This window comes from Clavelina lepadiformis, chromosome 5, assembly GCF_947623445.1.
Source record: "Clavelina lepadiformis chromosome 5, kaClaLepa1.1, whole genome shotgun sequence".
Classification (NCBI taxonomy): domain Eukaryota; kingdom Metazoa; phylum Chordata; class Ascidiacea; order Aplousobranchia; family Clavelinidae; genus Clavelina; species Clavelina lepadiformis.
The window spans coordinates 23547290-23562992 of NC_135244.1; the positions used below are offsets into that span (position 1 = coordinate 23547290).

The window sequence follows — 15703 nt, forward strand, 5'->3', positions numbered from 1 at the left end:
TTAATTTGCTTTATTACATTTTTACATCATAAAGTCGCTTTTAAAGGTGACTGAATAATCGAATACTGGTAAAACGAGGTACGGATAATCAAGGAACTACTGCAGTAATACTAATGCAGTGCATGTATGCTGTAACGTGTAGTATACAGTATATGACAACACTAGTAAGTATTTCAAAAAAATGTTCACTACAAAGGTGGAATGGATTAAATTCTTACTAACTTACTATTTCCCAAAAAGTTTTAAGTATTTACTATTTTTTTCTTTGTTGTTGAGAGAAAGTAGTTTGAGTAAAGAAAATGTTAAAGAAGCTAGTGGTCCAACAATGGCATCGATTATAAACTTCATATACACTTCACGCATAATCCTCACTAATGAGAATGTATATGATATACTGGAAGCAGCAGAATATCTATGGATTACAAGTAACTGTTATTAATGCAGCTGATTTTGTGATACTTGTTGTATTTATTGATACAACGCTGTGCATAAAGGTTGATTGATTTGTGTATTATATAAAAGTAACTTAAACTGTCAACTCTTTAGTACAACTGTACAAAGTTTGGATTTTTATGCCTTTAAAAATACTTTTAAGTAGAATTCGGTTAATTGATTCAGAACGCCGGACATTTAACATTTACAACCAACCTATTTTCGGATGTAACGTTTTTTTTGATCTGATTTATTCAACTTGTAGGCAGAAACAGTCCGTTCATGAGTAGATGTTCCTGATATTCGGGCGGTTTAGGTTCTGGGCTCACACATAACGCGATCTGTGTTCGATACCTAGTGACGCTACTTTTTAATGCTATTTGGCAAGGTATTAAACAATGTTTGCTCTTGTACAGTGGTCCTGGTGAACAGTTCTGCGTTTGGGAAATAACATATAGAAATCGATGTAAAGTGAAACATTCAACTTTAAAATCAATAAAGCAAACCGAAAAATATAGTTTTGCAAATGGAACTTGGACAATGGCAAGCTTGGTAACTGGAGCTCAAGCGACGAGGGCTCATCGCTGGGTTAAAGTTGTGGAAAGATTTTTCATCCTCTGGAGATAAAGGTTATCATACCACACCATTTGTCCATAATCGGCCATTGTTTCTTCTCGGTAAACAGCTCCACACAACTTGTTCAATTAACATTTGGTCATTACCATAATCATAGGCAATTGTTTGAACACAGTAAAGAATAATTTTCGTCCATGAGGAATCGAAAGTGGAAGTATTAAATCGGGTTTTTATAATGGATGATGAATACGAAAATTTCGTTTCCAGCAATTTCGATTTAATAATCAGTTGGTTGTGTGAACCGTGGATGTATTCACTGGATTTAATTGTAATTGCATGAGGTTTTGATTTAAAACTGCATGGTACTTCTATATAAATGAGCAATCAATGTTTTCTAATTTATATAGAAGTACAATGCAGTATTTCAGAGATATATCCTTTCAAAAAAATTTTGAGAAACCTGTAAAATTTGGGAATTTATCGAATATATGTAATTCAAGGAACTTGAATAAACATTAGAAATGAGTGGCTGTTAATAAATTTTATGTCGTAATTAAATGATAGATTTCACTCCTAATTGAATCGGAAGATTTTTTAAGGTTTGAAGCAATTCTACTGGGAATTTTTCAAAGCATCTCTCAATGGAGAAAATTGTTTGAAAATTCGATCTTATTCAAACCGATACAACATGGGTGATCTTGTTCAAGCAGCTGAAACTTTCATTTCTAAAAATCTCAGAGCAGTTTTGAAAAGTGCAGATTTTCTTCAGTTTGGTGTTGATGATGTCAAGGCTATGTTGAAGTTGGATAGTGATGAAGTAAACTTAGAAAGTTTTTCTTTTGTAATGATTTTTATCCAATATATCATTTTAACGTTTTTGTTTTGATAGTTGTTAAATCATTGAGTGAAATTTTGTAATTGCAAGAAGATAATTATAATTAATCTCAAATTTCATGTTAGAATTGTTACACTGCGGTATAATAGTTAAATATCTAGAATTTGTACATTACCCTGTGCTCTATTTATAAGGGAAAGTGAAGAGGCATTGCTAAAGTTATCTGTTTTTAAACAAATATATGATGTAGGCTGGCTCATATATGCATGAATGGCCTTGAATGTTTGTTGCAAGGTTTTGCAAGATACTTCTTATCTCGAATAAGATAACATGATTTAAATTTTCAAATATTGCTAGCAGTTAATATAATTTCGTTATTAAGTTAAGACATTAAATGAAAAAATTAAATGTCATTATTCATACCATCTGCAGTGTTTTGTTTCTTCCACCATTTTTTGACCATTCTTAGCTTTAGCATTCGTCATATCTTGTAATTAGACATATATAAAGGTGCCTATGATATCACCCCAGCCTTGATTAAATTTCAGGATTCGATCGATGAGGACAAGTACAGAAGTGCAGTTGCTTGGGCACTTCATGATTTGGATGATAGACGAAAACACTTCAGTGATTTATTTCATCTCATTCAACTGGAAAATTTATCAAAAGATTTTTTAATAAAGGTTGTTCAAAAGGAGGTAACTTGCTTGAAGTTTGGCACGCAATGCTGATTTCTTTGCATCATCATGCATTGCCAAGTTTAGAATAATTTTTTGAAATAAATTAAAAAGCTTGTGGAGATTTTCCTTTTATCAATGTTAACGGCAAGCACATAAACAAACAGAAGAATTTTTCAATAGCATGTAATTGTTCTGTAATTTTGCAATTTTGCTCCAGGAGTAAAACTACGTTTAACCTCAGTTTGATGACGTAGCTCATGAAGCTGATAGTGCAAAAATATTTACAATTGTTGGTTTCTAATTTTTAGGCTTGTAAATATTAACTGTCGTTGCTCTTTTGTAAACTCACAACTTCACGGGCTTTAATCTTGCAATTGTAACATTTTTGTAACTTGCAGTTATTAATTTTTTTCTCCTTAAACTAATTTTACACTAAATATATGTTTCAAATATGTTTCAATTTTAATCATTTAGAAACTGGTTTGCAACTCCACGGATTGCATGCAACTTCTTGTGAAATCACTCCTTTCTCGAATATGTGACGTTCCAGCGTTTAGGACAAAACCAGGTGAGACAATGGTTAATAACTTGAATTGTTTTGACATGTGATCATTTTTTATCAGTTGCTGTCGAAGCTTTTCATCATAAATCTATGCATTCTGAAAATTAACACTAAATATAATTTTGCTTGTAACTAACTCTGCCTAATGTTTCATGATTTTGACACTGCATAATATAATAAGGTTATGATGAAAGTTTTGAAATCAGCTTTGAATTAATATAAGTTAATTCTTTACTAAACAGAATAATGGCAATATCGAGATATTGAACAAATAATATTTAATCTACAAACCTATACGGATCACGATGGTAATGAATAATTAAAAGCGACTAGCGATAGCAGCAACAACAGCAGTAGATTTGACAATTCACTTTTCTCCATAAACCAAAAACTCCTGCCTTCTGACAACTAATACCAAAATGAACTTTGCATGTAACTAACCCTGTATGTTGTTAAGTAGACCAGGATGATAATGCCCAAGTGCGTCATGGTATTAATAACAACAACTGTAGTAGTAGCTTCGACCAATAACTTTCTGTGATGTAACAATGCTAATAACCAAATACTACAATATTTATTTTGATCGAAGTTTACGTCTTATCCATCATTTTAGTCCTTAGTAGCATTATGTTTTTAATTGGGGCTTTATAATAAAAAGTTTTAGGTATTTGCACCTTCTTACAAGACATTTATCACTCTTAATAAATGAAAGACAAAGTTTCAAATAAATTCTACACAGTTTTCAACTTGCTTGCAGCCAAGCAACTAGCTTGTCACAATAGTTGTCCACAGGCTGCAACCGGCCTGTATTTGCTTCATGTTGGTTCTAACAAAATGGAATATTTTTCCAGGTCAGTCTGATGAGATACTAATCATTGGTGGATGGGATTGCCAACAAAGTGTTGTCACCTTCAACACCAAGACAACGCAGTGGAGTGACCTACCGGTATTTTTGCTTTATAAATAAAAATTTTTTAAGTAAGATCTGTGTTTATGATGTCTTGAACAAATTATAAAGTGTACTGCGCTACTGGACGTATACGAGTAACATTCGTTTGCCACGTCAAAGTGTATTATCGCGAATAACCATTTCATTTCACATAACTTCATTGACCTTGTTCAAGGACCATCATTTATTCATATTGTGTTGTTACCTGCAGATTGTTTTTGTACTTAGGTCTGGCCAGTCCATTTCCACTAATAACACCATATCCAGTATTAAGTTGGTACTGTTAGTCAATTCACTTCAGTTGATGTTAACTTTATGCAATGATATTTTATCATACAGGATACAAACATTGCTCGGAGATGGCCATCTGCTGTAAATTACAATCAACAAATTTTATTGATGGCTGGTGGTAAAAGTAGGACTTACTACAACTCTGTTGAGATGTTGGACTTGAATGATGAGAATCCAAAGTGGAATAGCAACTTGCCTTCTATGATTGAAAAGCGACTTGCATTTGCATCGTCTCTATTGAACGGTAAGTTATTAAACTATCATAACAATACAAATACTAATATTAACGTGGAATCTTTTTATGATGAACTTTATAAGCGTTTTCATGCTTCAGACACATATTTCCTAATGTGATAATTTGGCATATAATAACAACAATTAGAAGGTAAATTACCAACAAACCAGACACTGAAGTTCTGGAACTGCACAACCTCTAAACTACACGTCATTTCAACATCGAAAAATAAACCAAAAAGCCTTATGCTACATGTGATTGTAACGATTAGATTTGTGTTTTGTGTGTGAGATTTCGGAAAAGATTCATAAGCAACAATAATTTACTTAGAAAATGTTAAACGCAGTTGTTTAAATTGATGTTGTGGTGAGGTGGTTTGCTAAGATGTTTTCCGTCTAAAATTGGAAAGGTTGAGAAGCACTGGGTTAGAAGCAGATGTATTCAAAAGTTTATGACAGATTTCTAACATCTAAGTTATCTTAAAAATAAAATTAAAAAAAGAATAGTTGGTAAAAATAACTTAAAAGATTACTTGAAAAACTTTTTTTCAATGATCCAACGAAAACCATTTTTAATTTACGCCCAACTTTAGTCTTTACCACATTTATGACATCGCAATATGTATATGTCACAACTCCATTCACTCTTCACTCTTTTCTCGATTACTGATTGTTTTCTTTTTCTTTTTCTTTTTAAATTTTATTTTATTTTGTCCCAATTTGTTGATTTGATCGAGTCTTGTAGATCTTGTTTATTGTGCTGGTGGTTATAATGACACTGGTCGTCTATCATCCTGTGAAAGTTACAATCCTGAAGAGAGGAAATGGTCTTCGATAAGAAACATGAATAAAAAGCGAACTTACCTTGCCTTGGTCAGTGCACGAGGTGAGTTTATTATTGTGATGTTGGAATATAAACTTTTGTCAAAGTTGTCGAAGGAAATTGAAAGATGCCAATCACCAATCGATCGATTCTACATTGATAAAATCATACCGGCACCTGCCCTGGAACCACAGTATACGCAAAGCAGATACTCACGTTTTTATTCGCATTTTTTACTTGAAATCGACAATTTTCACGTCGCGAGTCCACTTTAAAACGTAATAAAGTGCACAAGGTTGCTGTTTTCTTATTCTCATTCGTGTTCATGTCTTTGTTGTAACTCCTTAATAAGCGTTCTTACGAGCACATGGTTCTCAAAGGAATCCAGACACTTAGATATACTTCTAAAAGTTTAACTAAACGTAGCTGCTTGGCGTTTACTATCACCATTAAATAGTTTGATAACGGTGACACTTCACGCCATGGTGTCTTCAAGCAAGTTCAACTCGTTTTAGTACTTTGTTTAAAGTATTCGAAACATGAACGTGCCTTTTTTACGTTTTAAAAATTGAAAAACCAAAGCGAATCCACGTTTCTGTCTGATCGCGCCAATCGCGCCAAGTCGAGCACATAAATGACGTGGGTTTACGAGCTTGGAAGCGTGTTGAGATAAATTATGCCAATATCACAAAATCCAGTTGAATTGATCGCTTTCTATGCAAAAGGGAAATTCATGCATAGGTTTAAACACTTATTTGAGAAAGTATCTTCAAAATATTTAATTAATTAAGTTGCCCTAAAGCAGTAGAACTTACCCAAAGGTAACTCATGCAAATAAGAAAGGTTTGCTTTATGCGCTTGGGGGAGTGGATGATGATGACAACAATGCAACAAACACAACAGAATGTTATGATCCACTAAATGGAAAGTGGGAATATATCCCACCGATGATAACCTGCAGATATGGACTAACTGCTGCTGTATTAAACAACGAAATATACGCGATAGGTGAGCCTTGCTGCAAGTGCAAATATCTTTCAAATGTTTAAGGAGATTTAGGACTTTTCGTGTTCTTTAAATGAATTAAATCAGGTGGACGTGATGACTCAAATCGTCTTTCTTCTGTTGAAAAATACAACCTGGACACAAAAACTTGGATTGATGTTCCATCTATGAATGAGGAAAGAAGTGGTGGATCAGCTTGTGTAGTGGATGGCCTTATATGGGTGTTTGGAGGGTGAGTAATTGTATATTTACTGTAATTATTATAATTAATCATAAAACAGATTTTTTCGTAAACCATCATAAAAGATGAGCTTGATCAGCTTGTGTAGTTGGTGGCCGTATATGGGTGTTTTGAGGGTAAATATGATAAAAAAATTTTACAATTTCCATAACAACTTATACAGCATATTGGTCCATGACCCTGCAGATGAAAGTGAAGGTCATGATGAGTTTTGGGAAACTATTTAAAAACAGCTTCATTTTATTAATTAGTTATTTTACTCAGTTATAGAGGCAAAGCAGGCCTTATGGATGTTTTTATTGGTAACGAAGCCAATAAATAGTGATTGATGTTTCTAGGTAATTATGACAACATAGAGAATATCAACAATTATTATTGTCAATTATAAACGAGTTCGAAATTCACAGACGTAATTTGTGATCGTCTGATTTTGAATTTTATAAGAGGCGAATACAAATATAAGAGGTGAATTAAAGATAACGCAGCAACACATGACATCAAAGCAATGAGTGGTAGCAGCAGCTGTTGAATGATCAGGCTGGAGTGATGTCTAGACCACATTGTTTTGTAATCTTCTGTTGCGATGTGGATTACCTAGTTAATTTATTATGGTTAATATGTTCTAATTAACATACACTATAATATATACACTGGTGCAATTATTATTTTGCGTCTTCGTCTGTCATTTGTATTCATATTCTGTTTAAGAAGTTACTTTATATACTTTATAGGTGTGATTCCAAAACAGTCGAGTTCTATGATCCAGCCACCAACAAATGGCAAGTATCAACCAACATGGACAGAGAACGATACGTTCCTTGCGTCCTTTCTATCTGAAGTTTTTTTTCCACATCCGGATATTTTCAACAGTTCATTTAAATTATTTTGTGGTTTGTCGAAATATTTCTATCTTCATTGTTTTATTTGCTAATCTTGGCAAGTAATCATGTTACATTTCATACCGACGTCATAAAGGCGATCGTTTTATATTTGAAAATTATTTTAAGCAGTTTCCGACAACTTGAAAATTTTTGGCTCATTTTTCGTTTTAATTTATAAAAATTATTCAAGTATCTATTGGTACTAGTTGTGTTACGTTGTTTTACTCTTGATTTGTCGTTCCGCATTCTTGCCTGCCTCCGAATGAAAGCGCTTGTCGATTTGTCGGCGCCTTGTCTGTCGCTACAATGAGTGATGATGAGATTCTACCGATACCGGTAAGGCTGTGTAGACGTGCCTAGTTTTTATCGTTTTTGAAATTCAATCCTTTAGTTAACTGCAGGTTTCTTCGAACCAGCAGGAGAAAAAGGCCGGTAACAGTTGCATCTACACGCAATGGTCCTTTACTTTGGTTGTCAAATTAAAATTGCTTTAAATATTGTGATGTGATGTAATAAATATGGGATATAATGAAGTGATATAATGATGTGATGATGTAATAATGTGATGATGTTATAATGTGATATAATGATATGATAAATCATTTCTTGAAGAAACTGATCAAATATTTTTATTGTAACCCGAAAATTATTTTATGATCCGTTTTAATCCTTACTGTAATTTTCTCAAACGTTTGCTTGTTATAATTATTTCGATTCTGTGTGTTTTTTTGTGACTTTTCTAGTTTTCAATGACCTTAATTGCTCCCACAAGCCTCCAAAATATCATACTTGCACCTGCAGTAGAAGATTTGTGTAAACAGTTCCATATTGCTATAACAGTACTGGCACCTGCCGGGAACTGGCGCAGTGACGACACAACTCAGCAAATGATTTGTTTCAATTTCTTATATATAATTAAATAAAACCATTCCAACTAACATCAAGGTTTTTACTTAATCTACTCATTTGGACCATTTCATGGTCCATTTGCAAATCCTTTGTTGATAGCTGATGATGCATTTTGCTTGTCGCACTTATTTTCTTTAATCTGTTGGTATTGACCTAAAATGATGGACGGTGTCAATTTGACACCTATGTACTTTGGAGTTCAAAGGTTTGTTTTATTTATGTTTTATTTAACATAACAACACAAACAAGTCAAACATCACTAGACAATTTGCATAGGAATAGGGAGAACACCGCATAGGGAGGACACCGCATAGGGAGTTTTCACATTTGTTTCACATTTCACATTTAATCTGTAGATTTTTCAGGTCAACTGAAACAAAATAAAAATATCAAAAATAATGAATATGAATTTCTGCATTTGCGAAACTTTGGTTTACATTGGTCGCATAGCAAATATTTAACATGGGTTTAAAACATGTGATATATGACACTTACCAACCTTTTATGTCAAAACATAGTCACTGCAATATTTTTTCGATTCTAAATTGAATTAAATCAAAAGTTCTCAAAATCAGGTTTTGCACGCCGCTGTGGGGATGGCGACGTGGATTGCTTTTAGGTTGGCCTAAAGCCAAGACTATTAGTCTTTCTGTTAGACTCCTAGACAATTGTCTTTGACTCCGTTGCGTTTGCTGTCTCTATAATGTTTCTTCAAATCAACACCAGCTTCATAAAGTCTAATTGTTATATTGTCCGAATAGGTTGTATTAAATTAGAAACATTTTCATCATCTTTTCACATTTAAGCAAAGCTATAACTCGAATTCAGTAATGATTCCAATTCCGAATAATTCAGCAAAACAGAAAAATCCGAAAAGAGAGAGATTTAGATCAAACATTTGATTTTATACTCGCCGTATTGACCAATGGGCGAGTGCCAAGCTAGCTTTTACCATGACACGTATATACGTGTCCATGTTGTAGCCTACATTCTAAGTTTTTTCACAAAGAATTATATCGATTTGAATTTGGAACAGAAAAACCACTTGGCACACTTTACTACGTCACAAATCGATTGGGAACTATTTTTGAATACGAAAAATACACTTCAAATATTGAATAGAATCTAACTGGAGACACAAAAATTGTTTAACAAATGCCAATTATAGAACTTATTTAAATTGATTATATCCAAACGCCACACCGCTCTCCCAACCTCATTGCTTGTACTGTATCAAGTAACATACAGCGTGGCCCGCTTCTGGTGAAATGACTTTCTTGATTCTTTGTCTTGTGAGCACGCTGCATTTTGAAAGCGGCCCGTAAAGTCATTTCGGTTGATGCATGGTCAACTATGTTGATAAAATGAAATCGGAACCATCCTCTGCTATATATCAGCTGTGATACTATAGTGTTTAGTACTCCACCTTGTGGCCTGGCAACCCTGGTTCGAGTCCAGGTTATGCAGAAGCATTATATTCACATAATTAAAGATTTATAGATGCAGGGCTTGTAAACGTGTAAAATTATTTCGTAAAACGGATACCAGAGGCAAAAAGTTGAAAGCATTTTAATATTTAGAGGTTTTGGTCGATGCTACACCCATTCTCATAGTTCATTGTGTTGTTTGAAATAAAAACAATCAGTCTGTAATGCTGAATTGAGTGAATTAATTGCTCGTCGTTGCTCCTGTTCGATGGATTTGGTGGGCGGTTTTAATTCAGACAATATCAAAGAAATTAAAACACATTAGGGAAAATTGCTCCTTTCTACTTGACGTCATATTTATTTGTCTTATCAATTTGGATCATCTTGCACTTTCGTTGGTCGTCACGCTTGACAACATCCCACCAAAAAACAAAACGTCTGACAATCGGAACTTGCACAAAGTCTAGCCCGGTAATCGGGACTGGAGCGATGAGGAATCATCGGTTTAAGTCGTGCAAAGACTTTCCTTAGTCCGAGGATAAACATTATCAATTTATCACACCATGCCAAACAATAGGTGGCGCCCATGTTTGTCGCCAAAATGTTGGGAATCCCCCAATGTTTTCTTACAAAGTGGCGGGAAGCTACGTGGCCTAGTTGGTCGTTGTCTCGTACTTATGGTCAGAGCCTCAGAGGTTGTGTAATTAAAGGTAGGCTATATAAACTATATATCAATTCACTAACTACTTTTATTGCATTTAGCATATTGCCTAATTCGGTAAACGGTGGCCGATAAAATACCAATCTGCGGGTAGCCTTTGATTTTTTGTCGCTGTATGGTAGCCTATGACAGTTTTTGTCGAGATCTCGGGGTTGAAGAAGAAATATTTTTTTGTACCGGTGCACGAGAAAAAGAAGTAGTTTCCTTTCTCAAGAAATCGCTCTTTCTTCAATGCGCAATACTGTATCGGCTAAAAAATCTCGGATGCAATTTGACTCAAAAACTGTCATTTGCTGCAAGTTATGCCTGCTTCATTTTTGATGCCAAGTTTTGTTTTAAATGTATTCACACCAGATCAAACTTTTTTGCATGAAAGCCCTTGATTTAACCAACTGATTTAACATTTATATTTTCGCTCATTTATAAATATAAACAAAATTAATGCAATATTTGTCAGAGCGACTTTATTATCCGGGAATTCAATGTTTTCTAGATTTAATAATTTTCAGATCTTGCGTTGAATTAGAAATAGAGCTTTGGTTTCATTCATGTTCTGGAATAGTCAAAGCATCATGGAAGATTTCTTAGGGCTGTTTATCTCATCAACAATCTCCTTCTTCCATTGCTTGGTCCAGATGATTCTAGTTTTTACCAGACAGAAGGTAATGTCTGCGAATGCAAAGATCAGAAAAGCAAGAACTTTTCCTACCAGCATTTGTATTTAGGTCGACATAACCTTTGACGTTGCATGAGTCCGAGCCAATAATTGGCACCTTTATGATCCAGTGGTAAGATGGTACATTGGTGCTGAAACATAGTGATAACACATCGAATACTACAAACTCTTACAAGCATAGCTGCTTCAAATCAATCCTTTTGTGGAAGTAATGTGACAGACATGAAGGAAAAATAACGCAGTAACTCACTGCAATTTCACGTTGCCATTCAAACCAACCTTTCTTGCTCATCCAACTCCAATACAGTGGTTACAGTTAGTTTATGTTGACAAAGACACCACAAGGCCCTAGTAGAGAACAAAATGGATATAATGGTTCTTTGATTCTTTATCGTCTGTGGGGTCAGACTATCCTTCTGTTTGGGAAGTGTTCACATTTGCACATAAACCTGCCAGACACCGTGTCCTCTTGAGCCTAGTAAAGACAGTCCTGTCCTGCAAAGATTATTCTTAAGTAGTTTCGACGCTAACAGTTTTGGACTCCTTTTAAAATCCTCTGTTACATCATAAACATCTTTATCTCATTGTAGTCAAGTTTGTTGGGAAAAATCAAAAAGTTTGAAGCCAACATAGATAGATCCCTTTCAAAATTCTTCTGCATTTTTTATTCCAAACTATTTTAGTTGCTATTGCTCACAACTGCACAGTGCCGTATCGGGCCGTGTTCTCATGAACCAGCTAACGGACAATAATAAGACGTCATAATAACAACGACACTTACCTTTGTTGAAAGCTCTTGAGTTACAGAATTTTTTGGTATCTCACCTTGCAGAGGCTGTCTTCCCAGCCATTGTTGGCATCAAGCCAGTAAAGACACTACAAGGCCCAAGCAGAGAACACGATCGATGTGATGGTTGCAATCTTGGCCTACAAGGGTCAGGAATATTTTATCCTTTTTAACTCTCCCTTCAATATTTTCAACTACAATATTGAGAATTGTCGCTTCCGTGACACCACGAGAATCTTCCTCAACATCTATGAAAGCAGATCCAATGGTGTCGCTTCTTTTGTTACATTATAAACATCCTTACCTCATTGTAGTCCAGTTTGTTTGGAAAAACCAACAACTTTGATGCGAGAAGCAAAGGCGCCCTTGTAAACTCATCCGTGCTTCTTTTTTGACCCTGGGTCCAGACCACCCTTGTAACAGGGAAGTGACCACATTGGCACACAACCCTGCCGGAAACCGTGTCCTCATGAGCCTGGTAAAGACATAAGATGATGTTAGCTGCTCATGTCACAGAATAATCCACAAAGCATTCAATTAATTAAAATTTCTATATTCACAAACATGTTCACTTTTCTGCCTTCAATATCTCACCTTGCAGAGGCTGTCTTCCCAGCCATTGCTGGCATCAAACCAGTGAAGACACTGCAAGGCCCAAACAGAGAACACGGCCGATGTAATGGTTCCGGCACGGTAGTAGCCTGGACCCAGGTCAGCACAAATGGAAACATCGTTAGATCCAGATCCTACAAAGGGCGCCTTTGTGGTCCAGTGGTAGGAGGGAGCTGAAATTTAATGACAATATTTCAAGAACCATAGAGACTGAGAATAATATCTACTCCACAGTTACCTTTCTGCAGAACAAAAGTGAAAAACAGTTTGATGTTACACTCACTGTAACTCATGCACAGTAACTCATTGCAAATTCTCACAGACGCTCATACCAACCTTCCTTGTCAAACTCCTTTCTAGCCATGACAATATCTTGGCCTACAAGGGTCAGGAATATTTTAACCTTTTTAACTCTGCCTTCAATATTTCCAACTACAATATTGAGAATTGTCGCTTCCATGACACCACTCGAATCTCCCTCAACATCTATGAAAGCAGATCCAATGGCCTCGCTTCTTTTGTTACATCATAAACATCCTTAGCTCATTGTAGTCCAGTTTGTTGGGAAAAACCAACAACTTTGACGCGAGCAGCGAAGGCGCCCTTGTAAACTCTTCTGCTTCTTTTTTGACCCTGGGTCCAAACCACCCTTGTAACAGGGTAGTGACCACATTGGCACACAACCATGCCGGAAACCGTGTCCTCATGAGACTGGTAAAGTAATATATCACCTTCCAGAGCCTGTCTTCCCAGCCATTTTTGGTATTAATTTTCATTCATTTTAATTTTTGTCTTCAATGTGGAAAAATTGTGCTGACACAGGGGGTCGCAAGCATTTTAATATTTGTAAAAATTTTCCACAAATTGGACGGGAAAATGTGACAAGGCCTCAAAGGCATAAACGTGCATTAAGAACGAATCAGAGAATGTAATGCGGCCACCAAACCCACTCAAGTTAAGACGCTGCAAGACGTAAGGAATGGTTCGATGGAACGGTTCCGGACTATTCTAGTTCTGGGGAACTTTCTAAAGCAGCACCTTGTCCTCATGAGTCTGGTAAAGACATGAGGTGATATTATTGGTTGCTCATAGCAGAAAATAATCCGCAGGACTTTTTAATTCGTAAAGTTCTACAATTTTACTTTGTCCAATATCTCATCCCCTTAGCAACCATGGTATGCATTGAACCAATGCAGTTCAGCTCATACTTAGAACATGGTGAACAAAATTGTCCCGACCCAGATTTGTATGAAGTTTGATGCTGCAGGATCCATAGAATGGTGCTTGAACCCTCCTTCATTACGAGAGAGCTAGAATTAAATGACAACATATCAAGCGACTACAGACTTTTGCAAACCGGCTTCTGTGTTCCCATGAAACTGACATAGACAAAAACATTATCCTTGGCTGCAGAAAACAGAAACTAGTCTGCAAAATAGTTCACTTAATTACTTGTTCTTAATATACAAGAAATTTCTCTTTTGTGTGTTTAATTTCCCATCTTACAAAGGTTCTTTTAACAACAATGCATCTTTTGCGTAAAGGCATTATAGCTGTAGATTAAGTAAATCATCAGATTAAAACTCAACTGGCGAAGCATTTTCATATTTTGCATTGTCTTCGTTTTTTATTGTGCCTTTATGTTGTAAGGAGATATTGAAACATGCTTATCGACAGTAAAAATTAGTGGCAAATAAACTTTTGTAATTGAAAAGTTGTATCGAGAATTATAAGTGACTTGTATATAATATCTTATCAAGTATTTATTCCATTAGCTTCGTATGGTTTTGCGCTTATTTCAACAAATGACATAACATACATAGCTTTATAATGCAACTTTTCACTTGTGTGATCGTTTTCAATCTAAACTCGATTCTTAAGAGTGTAGTATTCAAGGTACTGTTTCGTGATGTTATTCTTGTGGTGTATTTGGAATAAATTATGATGTCATTAAAATGAACATTTATATGGGCAAGTGTTGTCAGGTTAAATGCAATTATATCCAGATTCTGGTGGCGGAATATTTCATAACAAATAGAATGAGACTGTCAGTGAAGCCAGAACAACCAAGCTTTTATCTTGCAACAATTAACTATTGTTGTTACCCAACACCATCTCAAATATGATGACACACAAACGTTCTTGACCTTTTTAAAATAAAAAGCAAAATGGATGATGACACACTTATTCTTAATATCTTTACACAATTATTTCTTGACTTGTAGCCACTACTTGATTTTCTCCTAGCTAGTTCTCTTTTGTAAGCAAATGACTGAGTGAATACTTCATTAAATGACTATCAACTGAGCAACATATAGGAATATCGTCAACAACAGTTCTTGTTAGTAAAAACATATTGGAAGTAATTTGCTCTATCTGAGGACAGTCTAAAGTTCTATTGCAATGGGGAGGAAGTAATTAGTAATCAATATTTTCAGCATAGGAATGTAACAGGTCACAATATAAACTGCTAGGCCTAAGGCAATTTTTCGTTTTACCACAGCTAAAGGAATAGGACTAGGCTAAAGCCACCAACTAAAACTGAGCTATATACTGTAGGTTAGCATTTACGTCAACTAGTACAAATACCCCAACGGTGGTGTAGGTTAATTTAACGCAAAGTGTTCCTGTTAGGCTAAACACCTAGTAAGCTTTTATTCACTTAAGTGCGTTATAATCAGGACTTTGGAGCCGGAGCCGCACATTTTCAACGGAGCTGGATCTCTAAGTGAAATTCAAACGGAGCAGGAGCTGGAGTCAGTTGTTTGAAAAATAGCTCCAGCTCCGATGTATTTCATAAGATGCTATGCTACTACTATTGGCTGAATTCACATAATTTAACAGCAACCTTTCACAAAATTAAGAATTGCTGGGGATTTGACAGCAGAGCAGTCACATTTTCATAGCTGCAACCGATGGTACTGACCACTAGGGATGTGCCGCGAGGAAGATTATTTATTCGGGTTCATGCGAACCCGAATATCATGGAGGTCGACACGAACAAATCCCGAATCTATTCCTATTACAACCAAACAATTAAATTTCCTCCAAAACTTGTCAAG

The 15703-nt window shown here is 35.3% G+C and overlaps 2 protein-coding genes across 7 annotated transcripts; one reads left to right on the forward strand and one right to left on the reverse strand.

Moving 5' to 3' along the window:
• Positions 1-1596: 1596 nt before the first annotated feature.
• On the forward strand, positions 1597-2746 carry LOC143459623 (kelch-like protein 17). The gene is made up of 3 exons (XM_076956838.1): positions 1597-1825; positions 2392-2541; positions 2741-2746. The coding sequence occupies exons 1-3, from the start codon at positions 1697-1699 to the stop codon at positions 2744-2746; spliced, it is 285 nt and encodes a 94-aa protein (XP_076812953.1). The 5' UTR covers positions 1597-1696.
• Positions 2747-9034: 6288 nt separating this feature from the next.
• On the reverse strand, positions 9035-15030 carry LOC143460714 (uncharacterized). 6 transcript variants are annotated; one of them, XR_013117943.1, is made up of 5 exons: positions 12978-15024; positions 12624-12814; positions 12334-12504; positions 12024-12169; positions 9035-11737 (listed from the first exon to the last, which is right to left on the reverse strand). XR_013117943.1 is itself a non-coding variant. In XM_076958320.1 (5 exons), exons 2-5 carry the CDS (start codon positions 13099-13101, stop codon positions 12224-12226), a joined length of 540 nt encoding a protein of 179 aa, XP_076814435.1. In that variant the 5' UTR covers positions 13102-13951; positions 14094-15030; the 3' UTR covers positions 12167-12223. The 6 variants fall into 6 exon arrangements, 4 of the variants coding, with proteins under 4 accessions (XP_076814437.1, XP_076814435.1, XP_076814436.1 ...); XR_013117942.1 differs by having other exon boundaries at positions 9035-11373; positions 11522-12169; positions 12978-15023; XM_076958320.1 differs by lacking the exon at positions 9035-11737 and having other exon boundaries at positions 12167-12277; positions 12978-13951; positions 14094-15030.
• Between the last annotated feature and the right edge of the window lie 673 nt (positions 15031-15703).